General features: G+C 58.1%; 1 protein-coding gene and 1 non-coding gene across 4 annotated transcripts in view; both read left to right on the forward strand.

Annotated features, from left to right (window-relative positions):
* The window catches only part of PRKCQ (protein kinase C theta), a 67,666-nt gene that overhangs the window by 22,222 nt on the left and 24,243 nt on the right, over nt 1–21,201 (forward strand). The window contains exons 2-9 of one of the 3 annotated variants that reach the window (XM_036228199.1): nt 4,152–4,311; nt 5,345–5,471; nt 8,332–8,531; nt 11,603–11,663; nt 17,887–18,049; nt 19,156–19,187; nt 19,283–19,368; nt 20,839–20,968. In XM_036228199.1, coding sequence (XP_036084092.1) covers nt 5,354–5,471; nt 8,332–8,531; nt 11,603–11,663; nt 17,887–18,049; nt 19,156–19,187; nt 19,283–19,368; nt 20,839–20,968 — 790 coding nt within the window. In that variant the 5' untranslated portion in view covers nt 4,152–4,311; nt 5,345–5,353. The remainder of the gene's footprint in view (nt 1–4,151; nt 4,312–5,344; nt 5,472–8,331; nt 8,532–11,602; nt 11,664–17,886; nt 18,050–19,155; nt 19,188–19,282; nt 19,369–20,838; nt 20,969–21,201) is intronic. The other 2 variants (XM_036228200.1, XM_036228201.1) reach the window with 2 other exon arrangements.
* On the forward strand, nt 19,470–19,545 carry TRNAG-UCC. Its single transcript has one exon. It is a non-coding gene; the product is annotated as a tRNA-Gly (tRNA).

Raw genomic sequence — 21,201 nt, forward strand, 5'->3', positions numbered from 1 at the left:
CAGCAGGACGTGAGTGTGCCGAGTGCGGGGCTGAGGGTCCACTTGAAAGGTCAGCGGCGGGAGCCGGCTGCCTCCCTGCCAGGCGTGCGAGGGCCGTGCGCCCCCACCCCTGGGGGGAATGCTGACTTCCAGCCGCGACATTTCCTAGGGCCCCATGGGAGGAGGGAGAGGGCAGCTGGCCGCGGGGTTCCCCTCTAGCCTCGAGACCTCCTGAACCCAAGCAGAAGAGGAAACCTTCGTGCCAGTTCGTTCGGCAGAGCAGGAGCCGTGGGGCAGGTGGACGAGGAAGCAGACAGGGGCGGCCTTGACCTTGGCCTCCCGGCCCCGGCTCCACGTGGCTTCGTTATGGGGGCAAAAGCGTCTTTCGCCAGAGAAGACGCTGGATGAATAACACCTTCTCCTCGTCATGTCTCTGCCGGCAAGACCAGCCACGGCGCACTCGGTGGGAACCCAAAGGTGTCTTGACAGAGGGCTCCCCGTAACGCAGTCGGATGTCATTAAAGAGAACGTGGCGGGAGGGCCAGGAACCTCGCGTGCCTGCGGAAGGGGCCCCTCGCGCACCCTCCTCGCTCACCTGCCCCCGGGTCCCTCTCCCCACCCCTACCTGGCACCCTCCGGGCTCGGTGTCGCCTGAGGGCCACCCCCCCGCCCCGAGGCATCTGGGGCGCTCGGATCCCCCGCCCCTCCCAGGGGTCGTTCCCCGTGCTGACCTCTCACCGCCCTTGGCCTTGGCAGCCTCTGGGGCACCGGGAGCCGGGAGAGGGCCCGCCGCCTCACCACTCGGTAGGAAGGAAGACGCCCCTCCCACTCCGCACAGGGCGCCCTGGGGGGCGGCGCCCAGCCCACGGCTGCCCCCCGCTGCAGGCGGCTTCTCGCTTCCATCCGGCACTGGAAGGGCGTGCACGCGGGACTCATCATCTCAGTAACATTCCCGTGGAGAAAGGGTTCTCCAGGCTCCTCACCCAAACCTCGTGGCCACGTCTGTTGCGAAATTCGCACTTCGTGAGGGTGATAAAGTTGTACCCTGAATGTCACAAAGCGCCCCCCGCGAGCTGCATGCTGCGGGGAGGGCGTCAAGGGCTGTACCGAGAGCGATCGACAGCCATAAAAAGCCCACGTCAGATTTCGCTAAGATACTAGTGCGTACGACAGAATAAATTAGTTGTGTTTTTTCCCCTGTGTTCAGAGCTCTTTGAATTGGGGCATTGCAGAGGAGGGCCTATGGAACCGCTAACCCGACACTTCCCTCATTTCTAGTGAAATGGCGCCTTTTCCTGGTTTACCGGCCTTTTGTAACATTTCTCCTGTGAAACGCCTGCTCTTGCCCTCGGCCTCCTTCGGCCGGGCGGACGGCACTCACCCGTCAGGTGGACCCTTTGCGTGGCGCCCGCAGGCCTGCTCCTCGTCCGTGAAGTGAGCTGCCACGCAGCTTTCGCCCCCCGGGCTATCTGTCGGTCGTCTTACGTTTTGCTAACGTCAACCTTCTGGGGGAGCAGGGTGTGGAAACGGGGCCCTCTGCGCCGTGTGGTTTCGCGGCTCAGACGAGGGGGGCCTGGCCCGGCCGGTCAGTCCTACACGGCCTCGTTTGCTGTAAACAAAGGACGTTGCGGGACTTCCACGCCACAGAGAGCCGGGGCGGGGTCTGGGCGACGCCCCCCCACGCGTGTGCCTTCGTGCACAGACAATTGCCCTTTCTAGTTTAGCGCGCGGGGGACTCACGCTCCCTCCTGGCACTGGCCCCGGGCACAGAAAGCCGGCCTGCAAACGCTTCCACGCAGCTGTGCCTGCCACACGCCTCGGCTCTCGAGACACGCACACACACACACACACGCACGCACACACACGTGTGCTCGAGAGGAGTGTGTGAATCCCCACTCCAAACCTCCTGGGCACAGTCGGGAACATTTCGAAGCCACGATTTAAATGTTGTCACTACTTCCGTGACTCCGGTTTAAGTTAAGCCTTGAATAGTAATAGATCCTCAAAACACGCATTATCGGATTCTGATGTTATTTTTTTTTCTCAGCCATCGGCACCGAAGTACAAACTTTCAAAAGAGCTTCAATACCGCAGAGTAAAAGTCGTTCGTTTTTTAAGGCTCTATTTCCCCTTAGTAAATCGAGGCTACTCTTGATTACTTTAGATGTAAATTTCATATTTGATTATACGAATTCCTAGTTTCCTAATGTATATTCTCTGTATTTTATCTGTATAATCTCGAGGTTTATAATCCATGCCTTAAAACGACAAAATATATATTTTTTAATTTGGTTTTTAAATTATCATATGTTAAACTGCCCTTCGTTTTTGGTGTATAATTCTGTTCATTTAGATTTCTCTGACCACCGTCACGATCAGGCTACAGAAGAGTTTGATTTTCCCCCAAAACTTGCCCGTGCTACCCCCTTTGCAGCCACACCCTGACCCCCCACCCCCAACCATCGGAACCGCTGATACTTTGTGCCCACTTCACGTTGCCTTTTTGTATAAATGCAATTACTTAATTACGTAGTATCTTGTCTCCTTTTACATTGTTTCAAATTGCTCATAGGCTGAACGTTCTTTCCAGGTAACTAGTTGCAACTATGTTTTCTGGCTGTTGCATAGTTAGCGTCCTCCCCGCTTACTCACTCGGGTCGTAAGCGGTGTTTATCGACGCAGGTTTGCATGCGGCTCATCATGTCCGCAGCGCGATGTCTCGCCGTCTCGCTGACCGTCGGCACACCCCCTCGCGTCTTTGCCTTTACGCTCCACTGCTTTTTAAAATATCCGAGGCCTTACGAGCACTAATATCGTTGGATTCTGGTAATAGTATAGTACTCTCCTGGTCTAGCCAGATATGGTGTTCCTAATTTTTTTTTAAAACATTGCACGCGGATGCTGACCACAGCATTATTTCTAGCGTGGAAAAGTTGGGAAGGGTCCGCGTGTGAAACCGGAAGCCCTCAGTACAAGGCTGCCTCCCTCAAAAGAAGGCCAGGCCAGGGTTCAAAGGTCGCGGGCAGAGACGGTGTGGCAGCGTGCACACTGCTTGTAGGGCAGAGTTACGGGCTCCGCAGAGTCCCACACGCATGCGGGAGCTCAGCACGTAAAGCGAAACACACCAAAAGGCCAGAGAAAAGACATCGAAAGCCACGGTGACTTGCTTTTATTGGTGGCACTGTGAGGAGGCGTCCCAATTCTGTGTGGTTTCTTCGTTTTTTCGTAAGGATCACATTCCTGTCCCGGGACGGGGAATGATTCTGAGTAGCTCAGAAATAACGTGCTGCCTCTGGCCTTAAAAACACATGCCTGAACTTGAGGCTCTGTTTCACCACGTGTGAGGTTAAGCGCACAAATGCCAGTCCCGTCTGCTAAAGGTCACGCCGTCGGATTGTGTCGCTGTGGCCAGACCTTTAGAAACGGAGGCAGTGGGCTGGCTGTCGGGGAGGTGCTCGTGGGGGAGGGGGCGGGGCAAGCTCGTCCGGTGACGTGGCAAGGGGACCCGGCCGCGAGTCCCTGCAGGGGGCAGAGGCGTTCGCCGCACCCCTCCTCCCGCTGCACAGAAACCCCGCGTACCCCAGAGGTGCCCGTAGCCCCGGGTGGCTTCTCACGGGTGTGTGCTGTGCTGCTGTCACCCCCGCCTGCAGCCAGCCTGGAAACGGTGGGGCATGTCCCTCCCTGAAAGCCAGTGCTTGTAACTCAGGAGAGTCAAAGGTCCCTCCAGGCTCGAACAAGAATCACCTCCTTGACTCGTATGGAGGAAATCTTCCAAAGGACCGCACGTGGCCAACGAGGACAGTTCTGGATGATTTCCCCCGGTCACTGGAGAAATATGTTTGGTCCCAAAGACCTGTGTGGGCCTGGAAAGGGGATGGGAGGCCTCAAAACAGTTTCTCCAGAGAACTCTAAGCTCAGAGTAGATAAAGGGTCTCCTAAAGATAAATCTGGATGTCACCCAGCTGCTAACTGGATGGGGCGACTTCTACAGAATGTGTTTTAGAGACGAAGAACACCCAACAAATTATGAGGATTCCATACCCATCTCCCTTAGGCAGACCTGCTAAACGGGGGTGGGGGGGTGGGGGGGGTAGTGGTGGTGGTGGCCGGGACTTCCTGAATCCCAGGAAGTGACAGCCATTGTCAAGGGCCCCTACTCTGTCTCTCCGTAGGTCCAGAACACACCCCGAGACCCTTTGCACCCGCGGGACCGGCGGAGTTCCCACCCTGCCAGATTCACGATTACAACCGAGATTTCCCGCCCCGCCGCTGATTCGCCAGCCAGATCCTTCCCTGTTATCCTGAGTCTCTTCCTTCCTTTGCAAAAGGCAGGTAAGAAAGATAACGCCTTGTTTCTGTCACCTTTGGCCGGCTTTGGGAAGCCTGGCGATGCAAGAAGAGGGAGGGGCAAGGAAGTAACTTCTGCACTGAGCACCTGGCTGCAGTTTCAGAGTCACACGGCCTCAGGAAAAAGCACTTTAAAGAGAGAGAGAGAAAAAAAAGGGTGTTTGTGGAGGTAGGTGGAGGCCACAGTAAAGGAGGAAAGGAAGGGCCGGCAGCTGACCATTGGACTGGAACCCTGACCATCGGTAGCAGACGCCGTGATGACTTTCACCTCTAACTCCAAGAAATTAGCGTAATTATTAGTTAACTGGCTTTTATGAAGGACTTTGTTTACCCGTACACACTGAAGCACTATTATCTGGTGGCCAGTAATTTAGAGTTTTTCAAATAGTTCATGATGTTCAAGGGCTTGTTTTAGGTATATATATGTACGTATACATATATGTGTGCGTGTACACACACACACACACACACACGTCTGTGAAGGATGCAACCTTTCTGAAATGTCTGAAGCCAAAAGGGATCAGCTGCTAAATGCCCAGAGCCAAGTCCATCACGCGCATAAATAGCCCATGTAAGAATTCTGTGGTGTCATATTTAACGGATGTGACTTAAAATAGATTTGGTCTTCATAAACTCATTTTCTTATGACTGCGGGTTGCTTTCCTGGGCACCTACTTGAATAATAGAAGAAATAAGCTGTCAGAAAGTGTCGGCCCCTGTCTGTGACTATTAAACGACCCCGTTAAATCAGGCGTGGGCTGCAGGCCTCACCGACGGGGCCCAGCACCGCAGGCTTCTGAGAGTCCGTCCTCGGCAAGGCGGTCTGCGGTCTGGGCCGGCCCCGCGGCGTCTTCCGCGGTAGGGGCCAGGGGAGCGTCTCGTCCAGGGGCGCGGGGGGGGGGGGGGGGGGGCCTGGAGCCCTGGCCGTCAGGGACAAGCGCCGGCTCAGCGGGGGTGGGGTGCCACAAATGACACGCTTTACCGCCCCTGATAGCACTTGCCTTTCGTCACCCTGCAGGGCGCGACCATGTCCCCGTTTCTCCGGATCGGCCTGTCCAACTTCGACTGCGGGTCCTGCCAGCCCTGCCAGGGCGAGGCCGTCAACCCCTACTGCGCCGTGCTCGTCAAAGAGTACGTCGAGTCGGGTGAGCTCGAGTGGGCCTTTCGGGGGGGGGGCGGGGGCGGGGGCGGGGGTCCCGCCACACACCGGGGGCCGCCGGCTCCGCCCCGAGTGTGCGGTGCAGGAAGCCGACGTTGGGGACGCTCGTGCCCCTCCCCTCCCCCTGCGGTGGTCGCCGCGAAGCAGACCAGGTCACCCACCTCGCATGCCACCTCGAAGCGCCGCGTTCCCGCACGCACGCATGGAGGGAACGGAGCGGGAAGGAAGACGCAGAGCCGGGTCTGCACACGGCCCGCGAGGCGCTCACGGGGACAAGGACCCCACGGAGCCAAGCGGAGCGCGGGCCGCACTGGTCGTGACGGATGCGGCCCGCACGGCCTTCGCGCCGGCGCCGAGGCCGGCTCCGCGGAGTAGGCGACGGATAATTCGTTAGCCATTAGCCTCCGGATCTCAGAAAACCTGCTTCCGCGTCCACGAAGCCCCTGGATGTGCAGGAATTATCACGTTTTGCAGAATCACGGAGGTTGGGGGGAGCCGTGACGGTCTTCCGAGACGCCTCGTGTGGGTTTAGATCATTCCGTTGAAGTAATCTTATTCTGCCTTCACCCGGCTCCCACGCTCCTTCCCCTGCCCCCGTGGAAAGGCAGAAGGGAGTTCACGGCCCAGGTTCTTCCCAGCTCCCCCCGCCCCGCCGTCCCTGGTCCCCTCCCTACCTTCCTCGTCCTAGCCAAGCCGGTAGAGAGCGCGGCGACCCCGCCAGGCCGGCGGCAACGACAGGCGGGGTCACCCGGCGCTTGCACAGGGCGCGTCTGGTGCACCTGCTGCACGCTGAGACAAGCGCCCCCCCTCTAGAGCAGGGTCCCCAAGCCCCGGGCCAGGCCGGGTATTCTCCGGGGCCTGTTAGGACCGAGGCCGCACAGCAGGAGGTGAGCGGAGGGAGAGTGAATCCCCGCGGGTATCTGCAGCCGCTCCCCACCTCGGATCCTCGGGCCGGAGGCGCTCACAGGACGCCGGTCCCTGGGGCCACAGAGGCTGGGGACCGCTGCTCCAGAGCGTCTGTCCTGGCGGAGGAAGACAGGCAAGGAGCAGGAAGCGGCCGCGGCGTGTGCCCTGGGGTCCCGGGTGGTGCTGAGGGGCCTCTCAGGGCCGACACTCGCAAACGCGAGGGGGACCGGGGCGGCCTCCGGCCTCCCGTGCTGGGGGCCCCCGCCCAAGAAAGTCTTGGCCGCACGGTCGACCTCAGCCCACCAGCGACCGGTCACGGCTGAGGCGCGCTCAGAACCGCCCCGACCGCCGGCCCGCCCGCCCTGGTCTCTCTCCTGTGTACGTAGACGTGAGAGCTGCTCTCGCCACCCCCATCTGAAACCTTCCAAATGTCACGGAAACCTTTGAAGTGTAAAATGTCGGACGTTTTCAAAGCCGCCTTGGACTTAACGGTCCCCTGGCTCTCGTTCCCTTCACGGCCTCGGCTTTCCCTGACATTTGCCTCCCGGGAGCCTTTCATTCATTTTTTTTCTTCTTTTGGCCTTGCCTTTGAACTTGGCCTGATCATCCACGTGGATCGAGAGCACATCGGAAAAGACCGTTTTTCCAAAAGGTTAGCCTGGGGAGTTTGGAGATTTCGGGTTTTGATCTCGTTTTGATTTTGTTCTGAAAAAGAAAAAAACAACCCCCACCTCTCGGCACATGATCGCTCAACACGCTGCGCCTTGGGGTGCGAGGCTGCACTTTCCACGGTGAGTCGACTCAGGGACCGACGGGACACGGTGCTGTGGGTCCGGGAGCCTTAGAACGTGGGGACACCCGCCGTCGACCGGGCCCAGCGTCCCGGTCCTTTTCATAGGTGACTACGAACCCGCGACCCAATGCGTGAAGCGTGGCCGGCCATGGGGACGGACGTCCGTGCCCCGGCGGGCGTGGACACCACCGCGTGCTGTGGTCCTCCTCGCCGGACGCGAACGCTCATGCACAGCCGCGCCGTCCGCTTCTGGAACGATCGGAGAGCAGACGCTACGGAAGTGCGGCGGGGCGCGGAGCCACAGACAGCGCTGCTGCGTCCCGCTGGAGAACGCGGTCCCAGGCCCCCGGCGGCTCTGGGGAGGCTGCCCTCGAACGCCCTCCTCCGGCCCGCGCGGCTTGTCGCCCCGTCTCCAAGCCCCCCGCCTGCTCCTCCCCCACCGGCAGGGCAGACGCCCCGCGGGGGGCCACCGCCTCTCTGAGCACTCGCCAGCGTTTGCCGAGGGCGCATGGTGCATGTCAAACGTTCCCTCCGCTGAGAATCGGAGAAGGGAAGAAGGGCTCATTACGTTGTACAGGTTTCACTCCTTCGTGTATTTACGTCAAATGGAAAACATTTGAATAGGTTTTTAAAGGGGTACGCGTTGAAACCCCTGGCTTTCACCGCTGTGTCTTTCGGATGGCCACGTGGCAGTTCTGTACTATTTGTTGTATCAGACGTTAGTGAAGTGGGTCGGCCCCGGGCCCAGGCGTCCTGAAGGGGCATCCCAAAAGGCAGACGAGGGTCAGAGGCGTGAAGTGTGGGCCTGGGGCACGCTCCCCTGCCGAGTGCAGCAAGCCATCCGTCGCCTCTGGGCATCGCCCAGGTGGCCACGCCCAAGGGGAAGCAGGTGCGGGACAGGAAAGGGCGGCCTTGCCGGGTTTCCGTTGCCTGAGGCGTCGAGACTGACTTTCCCCTGTTGGTCCAGCCCCTTGCCTGCAGACCCTTGAGCCGTCCCAAATTGCTTCGTGGGCTGCTTCTGTCTTCCCGACAGAACTCATTACCTGTCCCACAGAGCAGACGGCCTGGGCGCCACGGCCACGCGGAACCGGACGTCCTTCCCAGAGCCGGCTAACGGAGTAACGAGGACGTATCTCTGTGTCCCCAGAGAGTGGACAGATGTACATCCAGAAGAAGCCGACCATGTACCCGCCCTGGGACAGCACGTTCGACGCCCACATCAACAAGGGGCGGGTGATGCAGATCATCGTGAAGGGCAAGAACGTGGACCTGATCTCCGAGACCACGGTCGAGCTGTGCTCCCTGGCCGAGCGGTGCCGGAAGAACAACGGGAAGACAGAAATATGGGTAACTATCCGCGCCGCGAGCTCCGTTCGAGAGGCGTCTACCCTTACGCGACCGGTCCCGTGTTTGCTAAAGACGAGCTCAAATTGTCCACGTCATCCTAAAGCTGTGATGCGCGAGCCTCGCATAAACAGACCCCCCCCTCCCGCTCACTCACTGGCGACTCGATCGTGACAGTGATTATCCATCGAGGACTGCAGGACAAACCTACATACTCGAATCGCTTTGATTCTTCCGTAAGATAAAGAAGGTGTTGCAGGCTGTGAAGAGCTGTAGTTTATTTATAACAGTAAGCTCAGAAATCGCACAGATTGCCCCTAACTTGGGAACCTAACTGTTGTCTATCAAGATATTACATAGATTTCTCGGTATCTGATAAGACAGACCGGATGGTAGCTAGGTAAGCGAGAGGAGAGTGCGTGGTGGTCTCTGTCCTCGCTTTGCCGATCCCTATTAATTTTTTTTAGCCATAACACAGTCGCCTAGCTTACTTTGTACTAAAAAGTGCACCATACAGAATCCACATCACCATTACTACAAGTTTTTGAAAACCTAGGTTTTAACTGTTTGGATAGCAACTGTTTAGAAATGTTCAAGGGAAGAGTGACATATAAAAGCATAAAAAATTCTAATGAAAATTCCTGGGGCCCACAAAATGGAAAAAAAATAAATTATGTCTATATACATATATACACATATATATACACACATACATACATACATACATGTGTGTATACACACACACACACATATCAGTAAAAACTGCTTCGAAATGATCTGAACCCCAGGAAATATTTTCAAGTGTTTATATCGTCTATGCAAAAGGAGAGAATCTAAGCTTTCTGCTTATGTCCTATAACTCAGATTTTTAATAACTCCACCCAAAAGATTTTTGAGTTACAGGTTTCACAATGGGAATGACCTAAGCCAGAAAACTAGATTTTTGTGTCAGTTTCGTCTTTCTGGCCTCAAAAAAAAAAAAAAAAAAACGCCAGTGCTTTTGAGGCGAGTGTGTATCTGCATAGATAGATCTTGGCTCGTGTCGCTGAAGTGATCTTTGAAGGTGATCTTTGAAGCTTAGCTTCCATTGCTTAGTTCGGCAGGATCGACAAGCACTTCTGTGCTCAGCTAGGGAAAGCATTATGGGAACGGGACTCGCAGGAACAGGTGAGTTAGCAGGATCGCTTAGCGATGAAGGGTTCACACTGGCCAGGCGAGGGAGAGGCGCTGGCTGCAGTGGGGCCCGGCGCCGGGGGCGTGCGCCAGGCCGAGCTAGAGAACGTCTTCCCCCTTCTCCCCGATCCCAGTTAGCTTCTTTCTGCCACATTGAACAAAAAAAAAGGAGTCACCAAATCCCTGATTTTTAAAAGCAGTGTGCTGCTTGATTTCCTTCTCAGTTAATGAAAGGATAACTCATGTTTTGACTCCTGTGTCAAGCTTCGCCGAAGACCGGGTCGCTTTTCTATCTATCTGTATCTCAAAGTTGCATTCAATTTCTGATCTAGGCTTTTTCTGACTCTATCGTTATCAAACTTTTCACACTTTTTTGCAGTCTATGACTAGTCAGACACAGCGCTTGGTGGCCTTCATGTCCTCATTTAACTATCAACCTTTTTACATTTCCCTTTTTTTTTTCCCCAAGGTCGTTGCTTAGTTTACTTTTATTCATAGTGTTTAAGAGCCGACCAGCTTTTTTTTTGGATTTAGATTTTCCCTTGATTCTGCCGAAATCTGCTTTCATAAAACTGATTTCTCCATTTAAAGAAAATCGGTTTCTCCAAGTCGCCTTTCGCCTCCACAGACACCCTCGCCCGGTGTGTAGCCACCGCGTGGAGCCTCGCCACCTGCCCCCCCGAGGCTTTCGCCATCTCGCTCTCGAAAACGTGAGGCACTGTCTAGGGACACTGTTCTCCCGGCCGCAGCCGGTTTAACTCCCTCCCTCACCACCGAGTCCTGAATCCTGACGACTCCGTGGTCACCTGGGGCCGGTTTTGCCCACCTCGCCGGGGAGCGAGACTTCCATCTCCTGCTCTGCTCGCTCTGTCTTCGCCTCCATCTTAAGAGCCTATTCCACAGACCAGACAAAAACGGCAGACATACCCGATGTCGGAAGCCCGTCTCTTTTCATTTACCTGTCTACGCTTGCAAGAGAATTTATCGCGGGCCAAGCGGCGCGAGCTTGCTTTACCATACAACTCCAGTGGTCACGATGCCGCGACAGAGGCGTGACTACGATGTCAGCGATCTGTGAGGGTTCAGGGACTGGCACAAGGTCACATGGCCAATAACTTACTTAGCCACATCCAGACTCAGTCCTGGGGTCGGCGGGACACCTCGTGCTATTATTTCTCAGTGATTCTAGCTAGTGGGTCCCTTGAGGTGGTTATCAACGGCGACGTTCAGGTCCCCCTCGTGTCTATGTGGACGTGTGAACGACTCAGGGTTTTAGCGAACCGGCGCAATAGTGGCCGGGTCACCTCGAATTTGCCATTTCTCCCCTCCTGCCACATCACAAGATATCCTGCATCGTCCCTTAAAATGCTCCTTTGTTCTGGTCCCTTCTACATAATGGTACTGAAATACCTGGTTTAATCTCTCCTGAGGCCAGTTGGGTTAATGTTTGCCTTAGCAGAATACCCAGGGGAAAGAGGCCACTCCCATTCGCACCCGGACTAGCCCGGAGGCCGCGCGGGGTCACCCTCAGTAAGGACCTACCCTCCCTCCCAAAGCCCGGCGTGCTCCCCGGAGAGCTCGCCCCATGTCCGTGATCCTTTGTCCCCGCGATGAGGTCTGAATCTGTCCTTTACGGGGGTCTCCCGTCAGCATCGTTGTGGGCCCGGAAAACCAAAGCGAGTCTCTTCTGGGATCTGGTGGCCTCGTCACGGAGGTCCTGATCTCCAAGCAAAAAAGGATGAGCTGCGGGCGGGGGGTGGGGGGGACGCGAGGGGGCGGGCGGCCCTTGCATTCCGCGCTCGCGGCGACTCTGTCATCGCCGGGCTCACAGTCATTGTCAGTCACTAACCCCAGCGTCTGCTCCACATTCTGACTGGTGTTTCTTTCCTTCTCTCAACCAGCTAGAGCTGAAACCCCAAGGCCGAATGCTAATGAACGCAAGATACTTTCTGGAAATGAGTGGCAAGTGACTTTTCTTCTTCCCATTTGGGGGCGGTGAGGAGGGCATAACCCCTCTCGTCATGTGCGACTTACGGTCCTTTTGCAACAGCACGGGAAGGAATCAGGCGGAAAGTGGAGCCCAGGGCAGCTCCTAAAATCCCCAGCCGCGCTCACGCCTCCGTGGGAAAGACACGGCTGGTCCAGAGAAACACAGGAACGCAAACGCGTTTATAGCGTTGGTTTATAAAACGTGCAGACTCGCACGCCCAGGGCTCTTTCGGTCGGTCTTTGTTTTAGTTTGAGAATTCAGTGCCACTTCTAGGGGCCCTGAGGTGGGATGTACCAAGCCATCACACGACTCCCTTCTGACACCAGTAGGGTACAGAATAAATAAGAACCCGATAAATGCTTCTCGTTGTGCTGGTGGCAGCACACTAGCGGCTTCAAGTTAGTCACTTTGAATCTTTTTAGTAAAGGAGGAAGGAAAACGCTTTGCTAAAGAGTTTCAGTTCCGCGTCACACACAGACGCTGGTCACAGAAGTTACATTTACGGGCGTCTGCCTGTCATGGCCTGGCAGTTTCTGCTGCTGCATTTCTATTCTGTGGTCAGGTGCGGTTCAAACAAACCTACTGCTACCGCTCGTAAAATCCTGAACCTCGGAACGGGCATGTGCACGTACTGCTGACAAACTGACTTTAGTATTTACTACATTCGTTTTGCTACCAAGAAACAACTTTCAAAGGTGTATGGTGCTTTCTGGGTTTCTGCTTCCCATGTACGATTCCTTTGGGTCCAGATTCAAACAAATACGTTGGGGGTTGGGGGGCATATTATGAGATAATCAGGAAAAAGTGAACACTCGCCAGATGTTTGATGATATTTTGACGCTGTTGTTAATTTTCAGGTGTGATGATGAGATGGTGGTCATGTGTTTACAAGGGTCCTTATCTTTAAGCCACATGCTAAATTGTTTATAGAGAAAATAATATAATACCAGAGATTTGTTCAGAATGACCTGTAGGCCTGGGGCGGGGGCGGGGGCGGGTGCCGTGCGGGGTCAGCGACCACTGCCCGCACATGACAGCGACCGGAAACCCATCGCAGGATTTGCTCAATTTTGTACGCATTTGAGATTTTCCACCATAAACCTTTTTTTTTTTTTAAAGAAGAAAAACCTCTTAAAGAGGGAACAATACCATATGACTTTTCTTGTTTTATCTCCGGAGCCTCTACGTAGACGGTCCACGTCCGTCCACCACTTCCGCGTGGGCAGAGAGCTCGCAGGGCCGCTGGGCCCCTGCGTCTGTAGGGCGAGGGCAGACCCTCCTGAGTGACAGGGTCTCCTCCCGCCCATTCACAACATGGCCCGGGATGAACCGGTCAGTGGAGGGAGAGATCAGCTGCTTCGTAAAGTAATCCCGTGGCCACCCGTCCTGTTCCTACAGGGCTTAAATCTTGTCTTGCAGTGAGAGCGAATTCAGGTGAACCAAAACCAACGGTATTTCATAACCAGTAATTACGCAAGTCCAGGAAGCTGCTATCTGACTTTTTTTTTTTTTTAAGAATTAAACCTTGTAGTATTTAAAATGTTTTTTTTTGTCTGCACCCAAATCGAGATCCACCTTTACATTTTTACATATCAGAAAACCTTAATTTTTAAAAAAGCGATATTGTGGAATAACCGGACTAGAAAATTCCCTGTGGATGACAAGAAGTGTAGGACGTCATTCGATTTTAAGAACGTTTGTTCTTCCATGTAAGAAGTGGTTTTCTGGTTCCGAGAGGCCAAACGCGAGTCCTCGCACTCAGCGGCCTCTAACCCAAACTGGAGAGGTGGTGCAGATGAAGCAGAATTAAATCCCAAACCGCGTCAACGCCGATTAACCAGGAGAGAACTATGGGTTAGTCACCTTCATTCCAGAAAATTGCACGCTGCCGGCCTTAAAGGGCAGGCCTAGCTGGGATCTGCAAAGGAGAGGGAGGACAGAGCCGTGGGCCTCTAGGGAGACAAAACTGTGGGCCCGCGCGGGAATACGGGCGGACGGAGGCCGGGGAGACGGCAGGCGGCCCCCGCGGTCGGAGCCGGACGTTGGCGGCTGAGGGGTCGCCAGCGAGGAGCGGCCGCCCCAGTGAGCAGGACTGGACGGGGCGGAAGCGGCGTTCGGGAGACGTCGCTTGCGCGGGCGTGTGGAGCAGGTTTGAGGACGGACACAGCCCGGATTTGGGGGAGCCCGGAAAACGCCACGTGCTGCGGTGGGGAGGCGGCGAGCCGGCCCGGGGCTGGGGCACGGCGGTGAAACCCCAGGAAGGGCCCCCACGGACAGGGAGTAAGAGTCCCCGGCAGCGCGGACCGCAGGGCGCGCCCGCCGCCAGCACGGCCTCGGGGCGCTTTCAGGGTTCTTTAAACACGAGGTCGAATGAAGGAAAAGCGTCGCTGTCTCTTAAAATGGCCAGACTAGGAAAACGATCCCGGGCACGGCAGAAACGGGCGATGCGGGGAGAGAGGGCGTGGGGGGGGGGGCGGGGGGAAAAGGGGGTGCTCGTGCACCCCGATCGAGACGCGAGCACGTCTCCTGCACCCCTCTTTCAGAGAAGCCCCCAGTCCTTGCTCCTCTGCTGGCCCCTCGCGGCTCGCTGCTCCCCACGCACAGCTCACTCCGTTCCCTCCTTGAAGATCTCCGCCCCTCAGCTTCCGAGCTGGGATCCTCGTCGGGGGTCGGGGTTCACCGCCGCCGCCGCCCGGCGCCCCGCCGCCCGCTCACCCTGCCTCCTTCCCGCACGCTCCTCTGTCTAGGTCGCTGACCGACCCTCTCCCGCAGGGCGTCGCTCAGAATCCCCCTCCGCCTCGGGGCCCTGGTCGGGTGGGGGTCGGACTCCCCGGCTCCCCACGCGAGCCCCCGCCCCGTCGTCACCGGCTCCTTCCCTTCGGCGCGCACGGCGGTGGGTGCGCCCGCAAACCTCCCCTCCCTTCGGCCTCCTCCCACCTTAACCCCCCGATTTCTGCCTGCGTCGTCTGCTTAGCAATGTTCAGTTTTATCCGCTGCTCAGCACGCGGCGCCGTCATCCCGAGCCGAATCCCGAACATTCTCCGCGGCTGTCGGGAGGAACCGTGTCGATTCCCTTTCGGAATCGCCGTGCTGCTGCCCGCGGCCCCCCCCGCTGCCCGCGGCCCCGTCGACGGGAAGGCGTCACGCGCCCCGACAGCCACGGGTCCGCGAGGCGCGACCCCGGGCGGCCACTGCCTCGTGCCCCGCACCCTGGGGCGCCCGTCTCTGCGCCGCGCTCGTCCCTGTCGTCCTGCGAGGACCCCCTGCTTCCCCCAGGCGAGCGGGAGCTGCGCCTCCCCCCTCGGAAGCCAGCCCGGAAGCCGTCCCCGCTGGACGCGTCCCTGTCCGGCTTCCCTCGTCCCCTCGCCTCCGCTGGCTGCCCCGGCTGCTGACTGTCCCCGCCCCGGGTCCCCGCGCGTCCTGCGAATGCGGCTCTCCGGACCTTTACTGCTCCCCCGCGGACTCTCACCGCGCTGCGGGAATGCGGCGGTGGGACCCACCTGCCCCGTCTCTGCGCCCGGCTCCGGGCTGAGCGCTTAGTCAGTGTTCGTGGAACTGTCCCATGGGACCCACTCTGGGATTTACACATTCCTTTCCTTTTCTCTTGAATCCCATACCATGGCTGTTGCAAACCCTCCTGCACCCCTCGGTCTCCGTGGGTGTCTTACTCCTGTCGCTCTTGGGGGAGACTCCGTCCTCTCTGCACGTGGAGCGGGGCCGCCCCTCCCGCATCCTCGCCCTGCTCGTCTGCCCCCCAGGGAGCCCCTCCGGGCTGGGTCTCCCGCCTGCCGCCCCAGCAACCCTCCGCCACCCGCAGCCTCACCTTCTCTGTTCCGAAGCCATCGCCAGCACGGACTGAATCCCGCCCTCCCTCCAACCTTGAAGATGATTTTTTTTTCATCCTTTTTTACGTCCAACAGTTTTTCCTTTCCTCTCCTCCCAACACAGTCCTTGAAAAAGTTGTTTATACTTCTAAGTCCCAGTTTCTCTACTACCCCGTCCGTTCTTAAGCCCTAAGAGTCTGGCTGATATTTCGAACAACCTGCTACGTGGCTTTCTCCAAGAGCATGAATCCTGGAAACGCATTCCTGTTTCTTAGCCTTCGGTTCCCTTGACGTCTCTGAAACCCCCTTTCATTTCCCTTGGCTCGCCTGATGTGCCTTTACTCGAGTTTTCCTTTTCTCTCAAGTTTTCGGCTGCCTCTTCGTGGCCTCTCCTGTCATTCTTTCTCACCCTCCTGAACCATGTGGGCGTGCACACCTCCAAGCACATTTCGCACCGTCAGCCACGGCTCTTGCTGTGGGCGCCACGTCTCCCCGGCTTGGCCGTTAGACACTCAAAGCTCAGGGACAACAATCGGCGTAGAAGTGTGCTCACAGCTGCCCAGGAGATGTGTGTGGTTGGATAGGTTAAACTAAATAAAGCGATTAGGAGCCGTTACTGTAAAAGAAATAATCAGATACACCAAAAAAAAAAAATGAGCTTCTTCGAGCCAATAAATAGAGGAGCAAATTACTTTAGAAGTAAATACAGTAAAGACCAGATGAATTCGAGGAATTCTGAGTTTTTATAAATTTACTGTCTTGTAATGATTAGAGGATAAAGGATATCACAGGAAGTAGCAAGGGAATAAATCCATTTCTGGCACTGACAAAAAAAAAAAACTATTATCGTCTCATGTGCAGAATATAATTATATGTATATAATTTTTAGTAAGGGTTCCCAGAATAATTCCCTTCCATTCCCTGAATTTAAAAGTCATTTAGTACTTTGTTTATTTCATATCAGTTCATCTGCATCAAAATAGAAATGAGTCAGGTCTTATGACAGGCACCCTGCTGCGCCAGTCACAGGCTGTAAACAAATCCCACATGCGGCCCAGGGCTTGCGGGAGAAGGCGCTGGCCTCGGTGACCCGGAAGTTAACCCCTAACTCCCCGGCCCTCGCTTCCCTCCAGCTCAGTTCCAAACGCCAAGCCCCATGTTACCCGGGCTTCAAGCATTCGGCGGTGTCGTGCTCCGCCCGGGGCCTCCGAACGTGGCTGTTGGGGGCGCTCGTTGGCTGGTCCTGAGACGCAGCCTGAGACTTGGCTGGGTCCCTGGGGGACAGGCGTCCGTCTACACCGCCCCCGCCCGTCGGCTCGGGGTGTTCTGGCCTGCCACCGTGAGGGACGGGAAGAATCAGGGGCTGCGGCAGGGACGTTTGCCCCCGGCGTGTTGTGAGATCTCTGTCCCTGCTGAGCCAGAACAGAAATAACTCAGTTTAAACACTAACTGTGTATAGTCGTGAACTATGACCCCTCGTTCTCGCTCACGAAACCTCCATTATTTTTTCGAATTAGTAGTCCGAGAATCCCCCGGCCGTTTGCTCATCACTGCGATGCCGGGAGTCGCACCCATCACCCGCGTCATCCTTGTTTTACCGACGACGCTGACCTCCTCCTCCTCCTCCCGGTTCCCGGAGGCACCCCCTCTCGCTGTCCCCCGCATCGCGCCGTTGAACCCAGCCCGCCTCGCTCCCGTGCGGCCTCCCCGGGCAGCACTGGTGGCCCCGGAATCCTGCCGGCTTTGGGGGAGAGGCCGTCTGGGCGTTCACCGGCGTCCCCGGGTGCAGCGACCCGTCCATTCCCGGCCCTTCCCACGCCGACCTGTGGGGCCCGTGGCCGGCGCCTCTCCCTACTGTGGCCGTCGGGAACCAGCACAGAGGCTACTCCCAGGTGCCTTCCCCTCCCTCACTCGTCTGGCCAGCGGCCTCCAACCTGCCACACTCTCGGTCACTGGACGCAAAGCATCCTGGGACCTAAAACATCGCCGTTTCCACGTTGCCGTCCATAACCGCATTGTTTTCTAGAACTACAGGCGGAAAAGTAGTTGCCACTTCCCGCCTTTTCTGGCTGCCTCATCGTCGACGGTGACTAGGAGAGGGCGCTGGAGACCTTGACAGTTCTGGCCTCTGGTTCTGAAAACTGACCGAGGATAACGCAGCCCCATCACAGGAGGGCGAAGGACTGTTAAAAAATAAAATAATAATAATAATAATAATAATAGAAGGCTTAGTGCTGCAGCAACCCCAACAGGCACGGGGATTTCCCTGGTCTCGACACCTGCCCGACCCCCTCCCGACCTCCCCACCTCCCGCCCCGGCCGTGCCGGCCGCAGCTCGGGGTTTAACCTCGCCCCCTCTGCTCTTCCGCAGATGCGAAGGACGTGAGGGAGTTCGAGACGGAGGGCCTCTTCGCCCTGCACCACCGCCGGGGAGCCATCAAGCAGGCCAAAGTGCACCACGTCAAGTGCCACGAGTTCACGGCCACCTTCTTCCCCCAGCCCACCTTTTGCTCCGTGTGCCACGAGTTCGTCTGGTACGGTAACGCGGCCGTGCCCTTAAGGTTACGCACCACCGTGTGGCAGCCTCCGAACCCGCCCGGCCGGGCGCCCCCCCTTACGGGAGCGCGTCGGGTTAGGCTCGGCGTGAGAGCCTTCCGTGGCCTCGCCTGGCTCGAGGAGGCTTCGAGGGCGGGATTCTCTGAAAGACCACCACGTCGCCGCTCCCCGACAGCAAGGAAGCCAGCTCCTGGGGCAACGGGTTCCGGGGACGTCCGTGTCCCATGAAACGGGAGGCTGCTGGGGTTGGGGGAGGGACAGAGGAGGGGGACGCCCTTCCTGCGGCACAGGGCTACCTTGGAACCTCCTCCACGTGGACAGCGGCCAGGTCTGTGGCAGGCGGCGCTCCCCCAGCGGACGGAGCCCAGGAGCTGAGACGCTCCCAATGCGCTCGGCACCCCACGGCCCTCGGACAGGGACGGTCCAGCCCCGGGGCGCACACGGCAGAGCAATGGCTCCCGTCTCTGCTCTTGCCTCCTTGCGGGGTGCCCTGCCCTTTGGGCTGCAGAACCCATTAACGCGCAACCCCAGCCTCCCCGGGGAGTCCGAGGTCAGAGAGACCTTGGGCGGGCCTCCACCACGCTGCTGCCATCCAGCGGCCCAGACTTCCTCCCTGGTACTGGCACTCGGGAGCTCGTCCTCTGCTGCAGAGCCCCTTAGTCGCAAATGTTCTCAGCTCCCGGGGAACGGGAGGTGAAGCATCACTCAGAGGTCTGGGCCGAGCCCTCCCGAGCTCAGCGAGGCCGCGAGTGCTTACGTGCGGGACGCGGAAAGTCGCCGCTAGGAGCTCGTGGTGCATTTCCGATCAGGCGTTTGTACCTCGGCGCGTTTCTGTGGAAAATACACAAACGAGGGGGAGAGTGGGTAGTTCCTCATTTGTTCTGCCATCGGACTTTTCATGAAGCACTTTAAATTTTTTTTAAAAAAACGTGTTAACCCTTGGGGAATGAGAGACCGGGGCCGCTGAGTCTGAAGCACCCTGTGCCAGCAGGACGCGGCCTGGGCCCCTCCCCCCCACCCCCGGGCGTGCGTGGCGCGGCCGCCGGCCCCCGCACCCCATAAACACGCGTGTGCTTTATTGCAGGGGCCTCAACAAGCAAGGCTACCAGTGTCGACGTAAGTAGCCCGGTCCCTGCCCTGCGACCCCCGTCCTTTTCGCCCGGTGGTCCCTCGTCTCCCCAAAACCTCGAGCCGCGATCCTTCCCTTTCAGAATGCAATGCCGCCATCCACAAGAAGTGCATCGATAAGGTCATAGCCAAGTGCACGGGATCAGCCGTCAACAGCCGAGAAACCATGGTACGCGTTTGGATTCTGTTCTTTGCCTGACATAGGACGACGTCATCCTGACGTTAAGTTTACAGCCCACCAACTCCTCCTGATAACCCTGCCTGGGACGTGGCTCCATAGTGCGGCGGTCAGCACGTCTGCCTTCCACGCAGAAGAAGGTCCTGGGTTCGCGCCCCAGTGGAGCCACAGTCCCTGGTCTACGGCCATATCTACGGACATCCAATCGCAGGTGTCAAACAATGTCACATGCACTTGGGGTTTGTAAGAGCCAGTGGACCAAATCTGTAAATTAGGGAGCAGCTACCGAACCGGCAGAAACCGAGCTGCCGAAGAGGTTTTCCGTTGCGAGGGTGCAGAGAGAAGGGAGTCGAGGGTCGGCACTGACCCCAAGGGAATCCAAGCTTAGGTGTCAGGAGAAGAGAAGCCGCTTGGAGGGGCTGAGGACGCGGGGTCCGGGAGGCGCTTCGCGTACCAGGGGGAAAGGCGGAGCTGTGTTCAGCGTGCACAGCCGAGATGCCGAGGAAAACGAGGTCTCCGTGAGGCCCCTCCCCAGAGATCTGGACAGGTGCCCCCTCTTTGGCCGGCGCCGGAGGTCCCTGGAAGGTGCTGACGCAGGAAGGACCCACGTATAACATCGCCATGACGACTGACTGTGGCGGGGACCACTGAGGCAGCATGGCGACTGGACGGCGGGCGCGGGGAGGCGCGGGGGTGGAAATGCCCCCGTCGCCAAAGGCGGTGGCCACAGCCGGAGAGAGGGGCCGCCAACGCGGCCGGCCGTGGCCAGAGAGGGGGAGGCCCAGGGCACGTGCTCTAACGTAACAGGCGGTGGGCGACGTTAATCCCCACGTTACGCTTTACTTCGCCCCGAGCCGCCCAGACAGCAGCGTTTCAACGTGCGATCAGCGTAAACGTCGCGTGGGTATAATTAATACACGTGTCCGCAGCCCCCGGCGGACCCGTCATCTGCCTCTGGCCTCGGCCGCTCGCGCCCAGCCGGCGTGACCCGCCGCGCACTCGGGCTTCACGCTGGTACCCCCACGGCGAAGCTCCCGCTGCGGGGAGCGGCACAGAGCGTCCTCCGAAGGTGCGGGCACGCGCTCTGAGGGGAAACGGACAGGGACGTGTTTAGGTTAGAACAGGACGGGACGTGGCGTCCGCCCAGCCCTCGCCGAAAGGGGTGACCCGCGGCCCCTCGTCCTGCGAGGTCGGCCTGGCTGCGGGGACGGCTCCGGCTCCGGCTGTCCGTGGGCCTCCTGACCTGGGCCTGCCACGTGCTGGGCCCTCGCCCAGAAGAGCCCACGGCGGTCTGGGTGTTCGGGTCGGACTGCCAAGCTGGACGAGTAGAAGTGAGGGTTGGGAACGCGCCCCGTTCCCACGGCTCCGCCGCTCTGCTGGCTCGGCGACCGGCCTGCTGAGCCACGGAGGGCCGGGGCCCTGGGGACACACGCTGGGTCACACGGCCTGCTTTCCTGTCAGTTCCACAAGGAGCGGTTCAAAATCGACATGCCGCACAGATTTAAAGTCTACAACTACAAAAGCCCGACCTTCTGTGAGCACTGCGGGACTCTGCTCTGGGGCCTGGCCAAGCAAGGACTGAAGTGTGACGGTGAGTCCAGCGGGGGGCGAGTGTGGCCGCCGTGGAGCCCGCCGCCCGCCACCCAGCGCGGAGTGGCCGGGGGGGGGGGGGACGCGGGGCCCACGCAGCCTGACGAGCTGCTGATGGGGAATGAGGGGGCCCGGGCCAGCGAGCCACTGCCGTGGCCCTCCCTGCCACGCACCACGCACGCGCACGCGCACACGCACGCGCAGATGTGCACACACACATGTGCAGGCATACAC

This window comes from Rousettus aegyptiacus, unplaced genomic scaffold (genome assembly GCF_014176215.1).
Source record: "Rousettus aegyptiacus isolate mRouAeg1 unplaced genomic scaffold, mRouAeg1.p scaffold_m13_p_10, whole genome shotgun sequence".
Taxonomy (NCBI): Eukaryota; Metazoa; Chordata; class Mammalia; order Chiroptera; family Pteropodidae; genus Rousettus; species Rousettus aegyptiacus.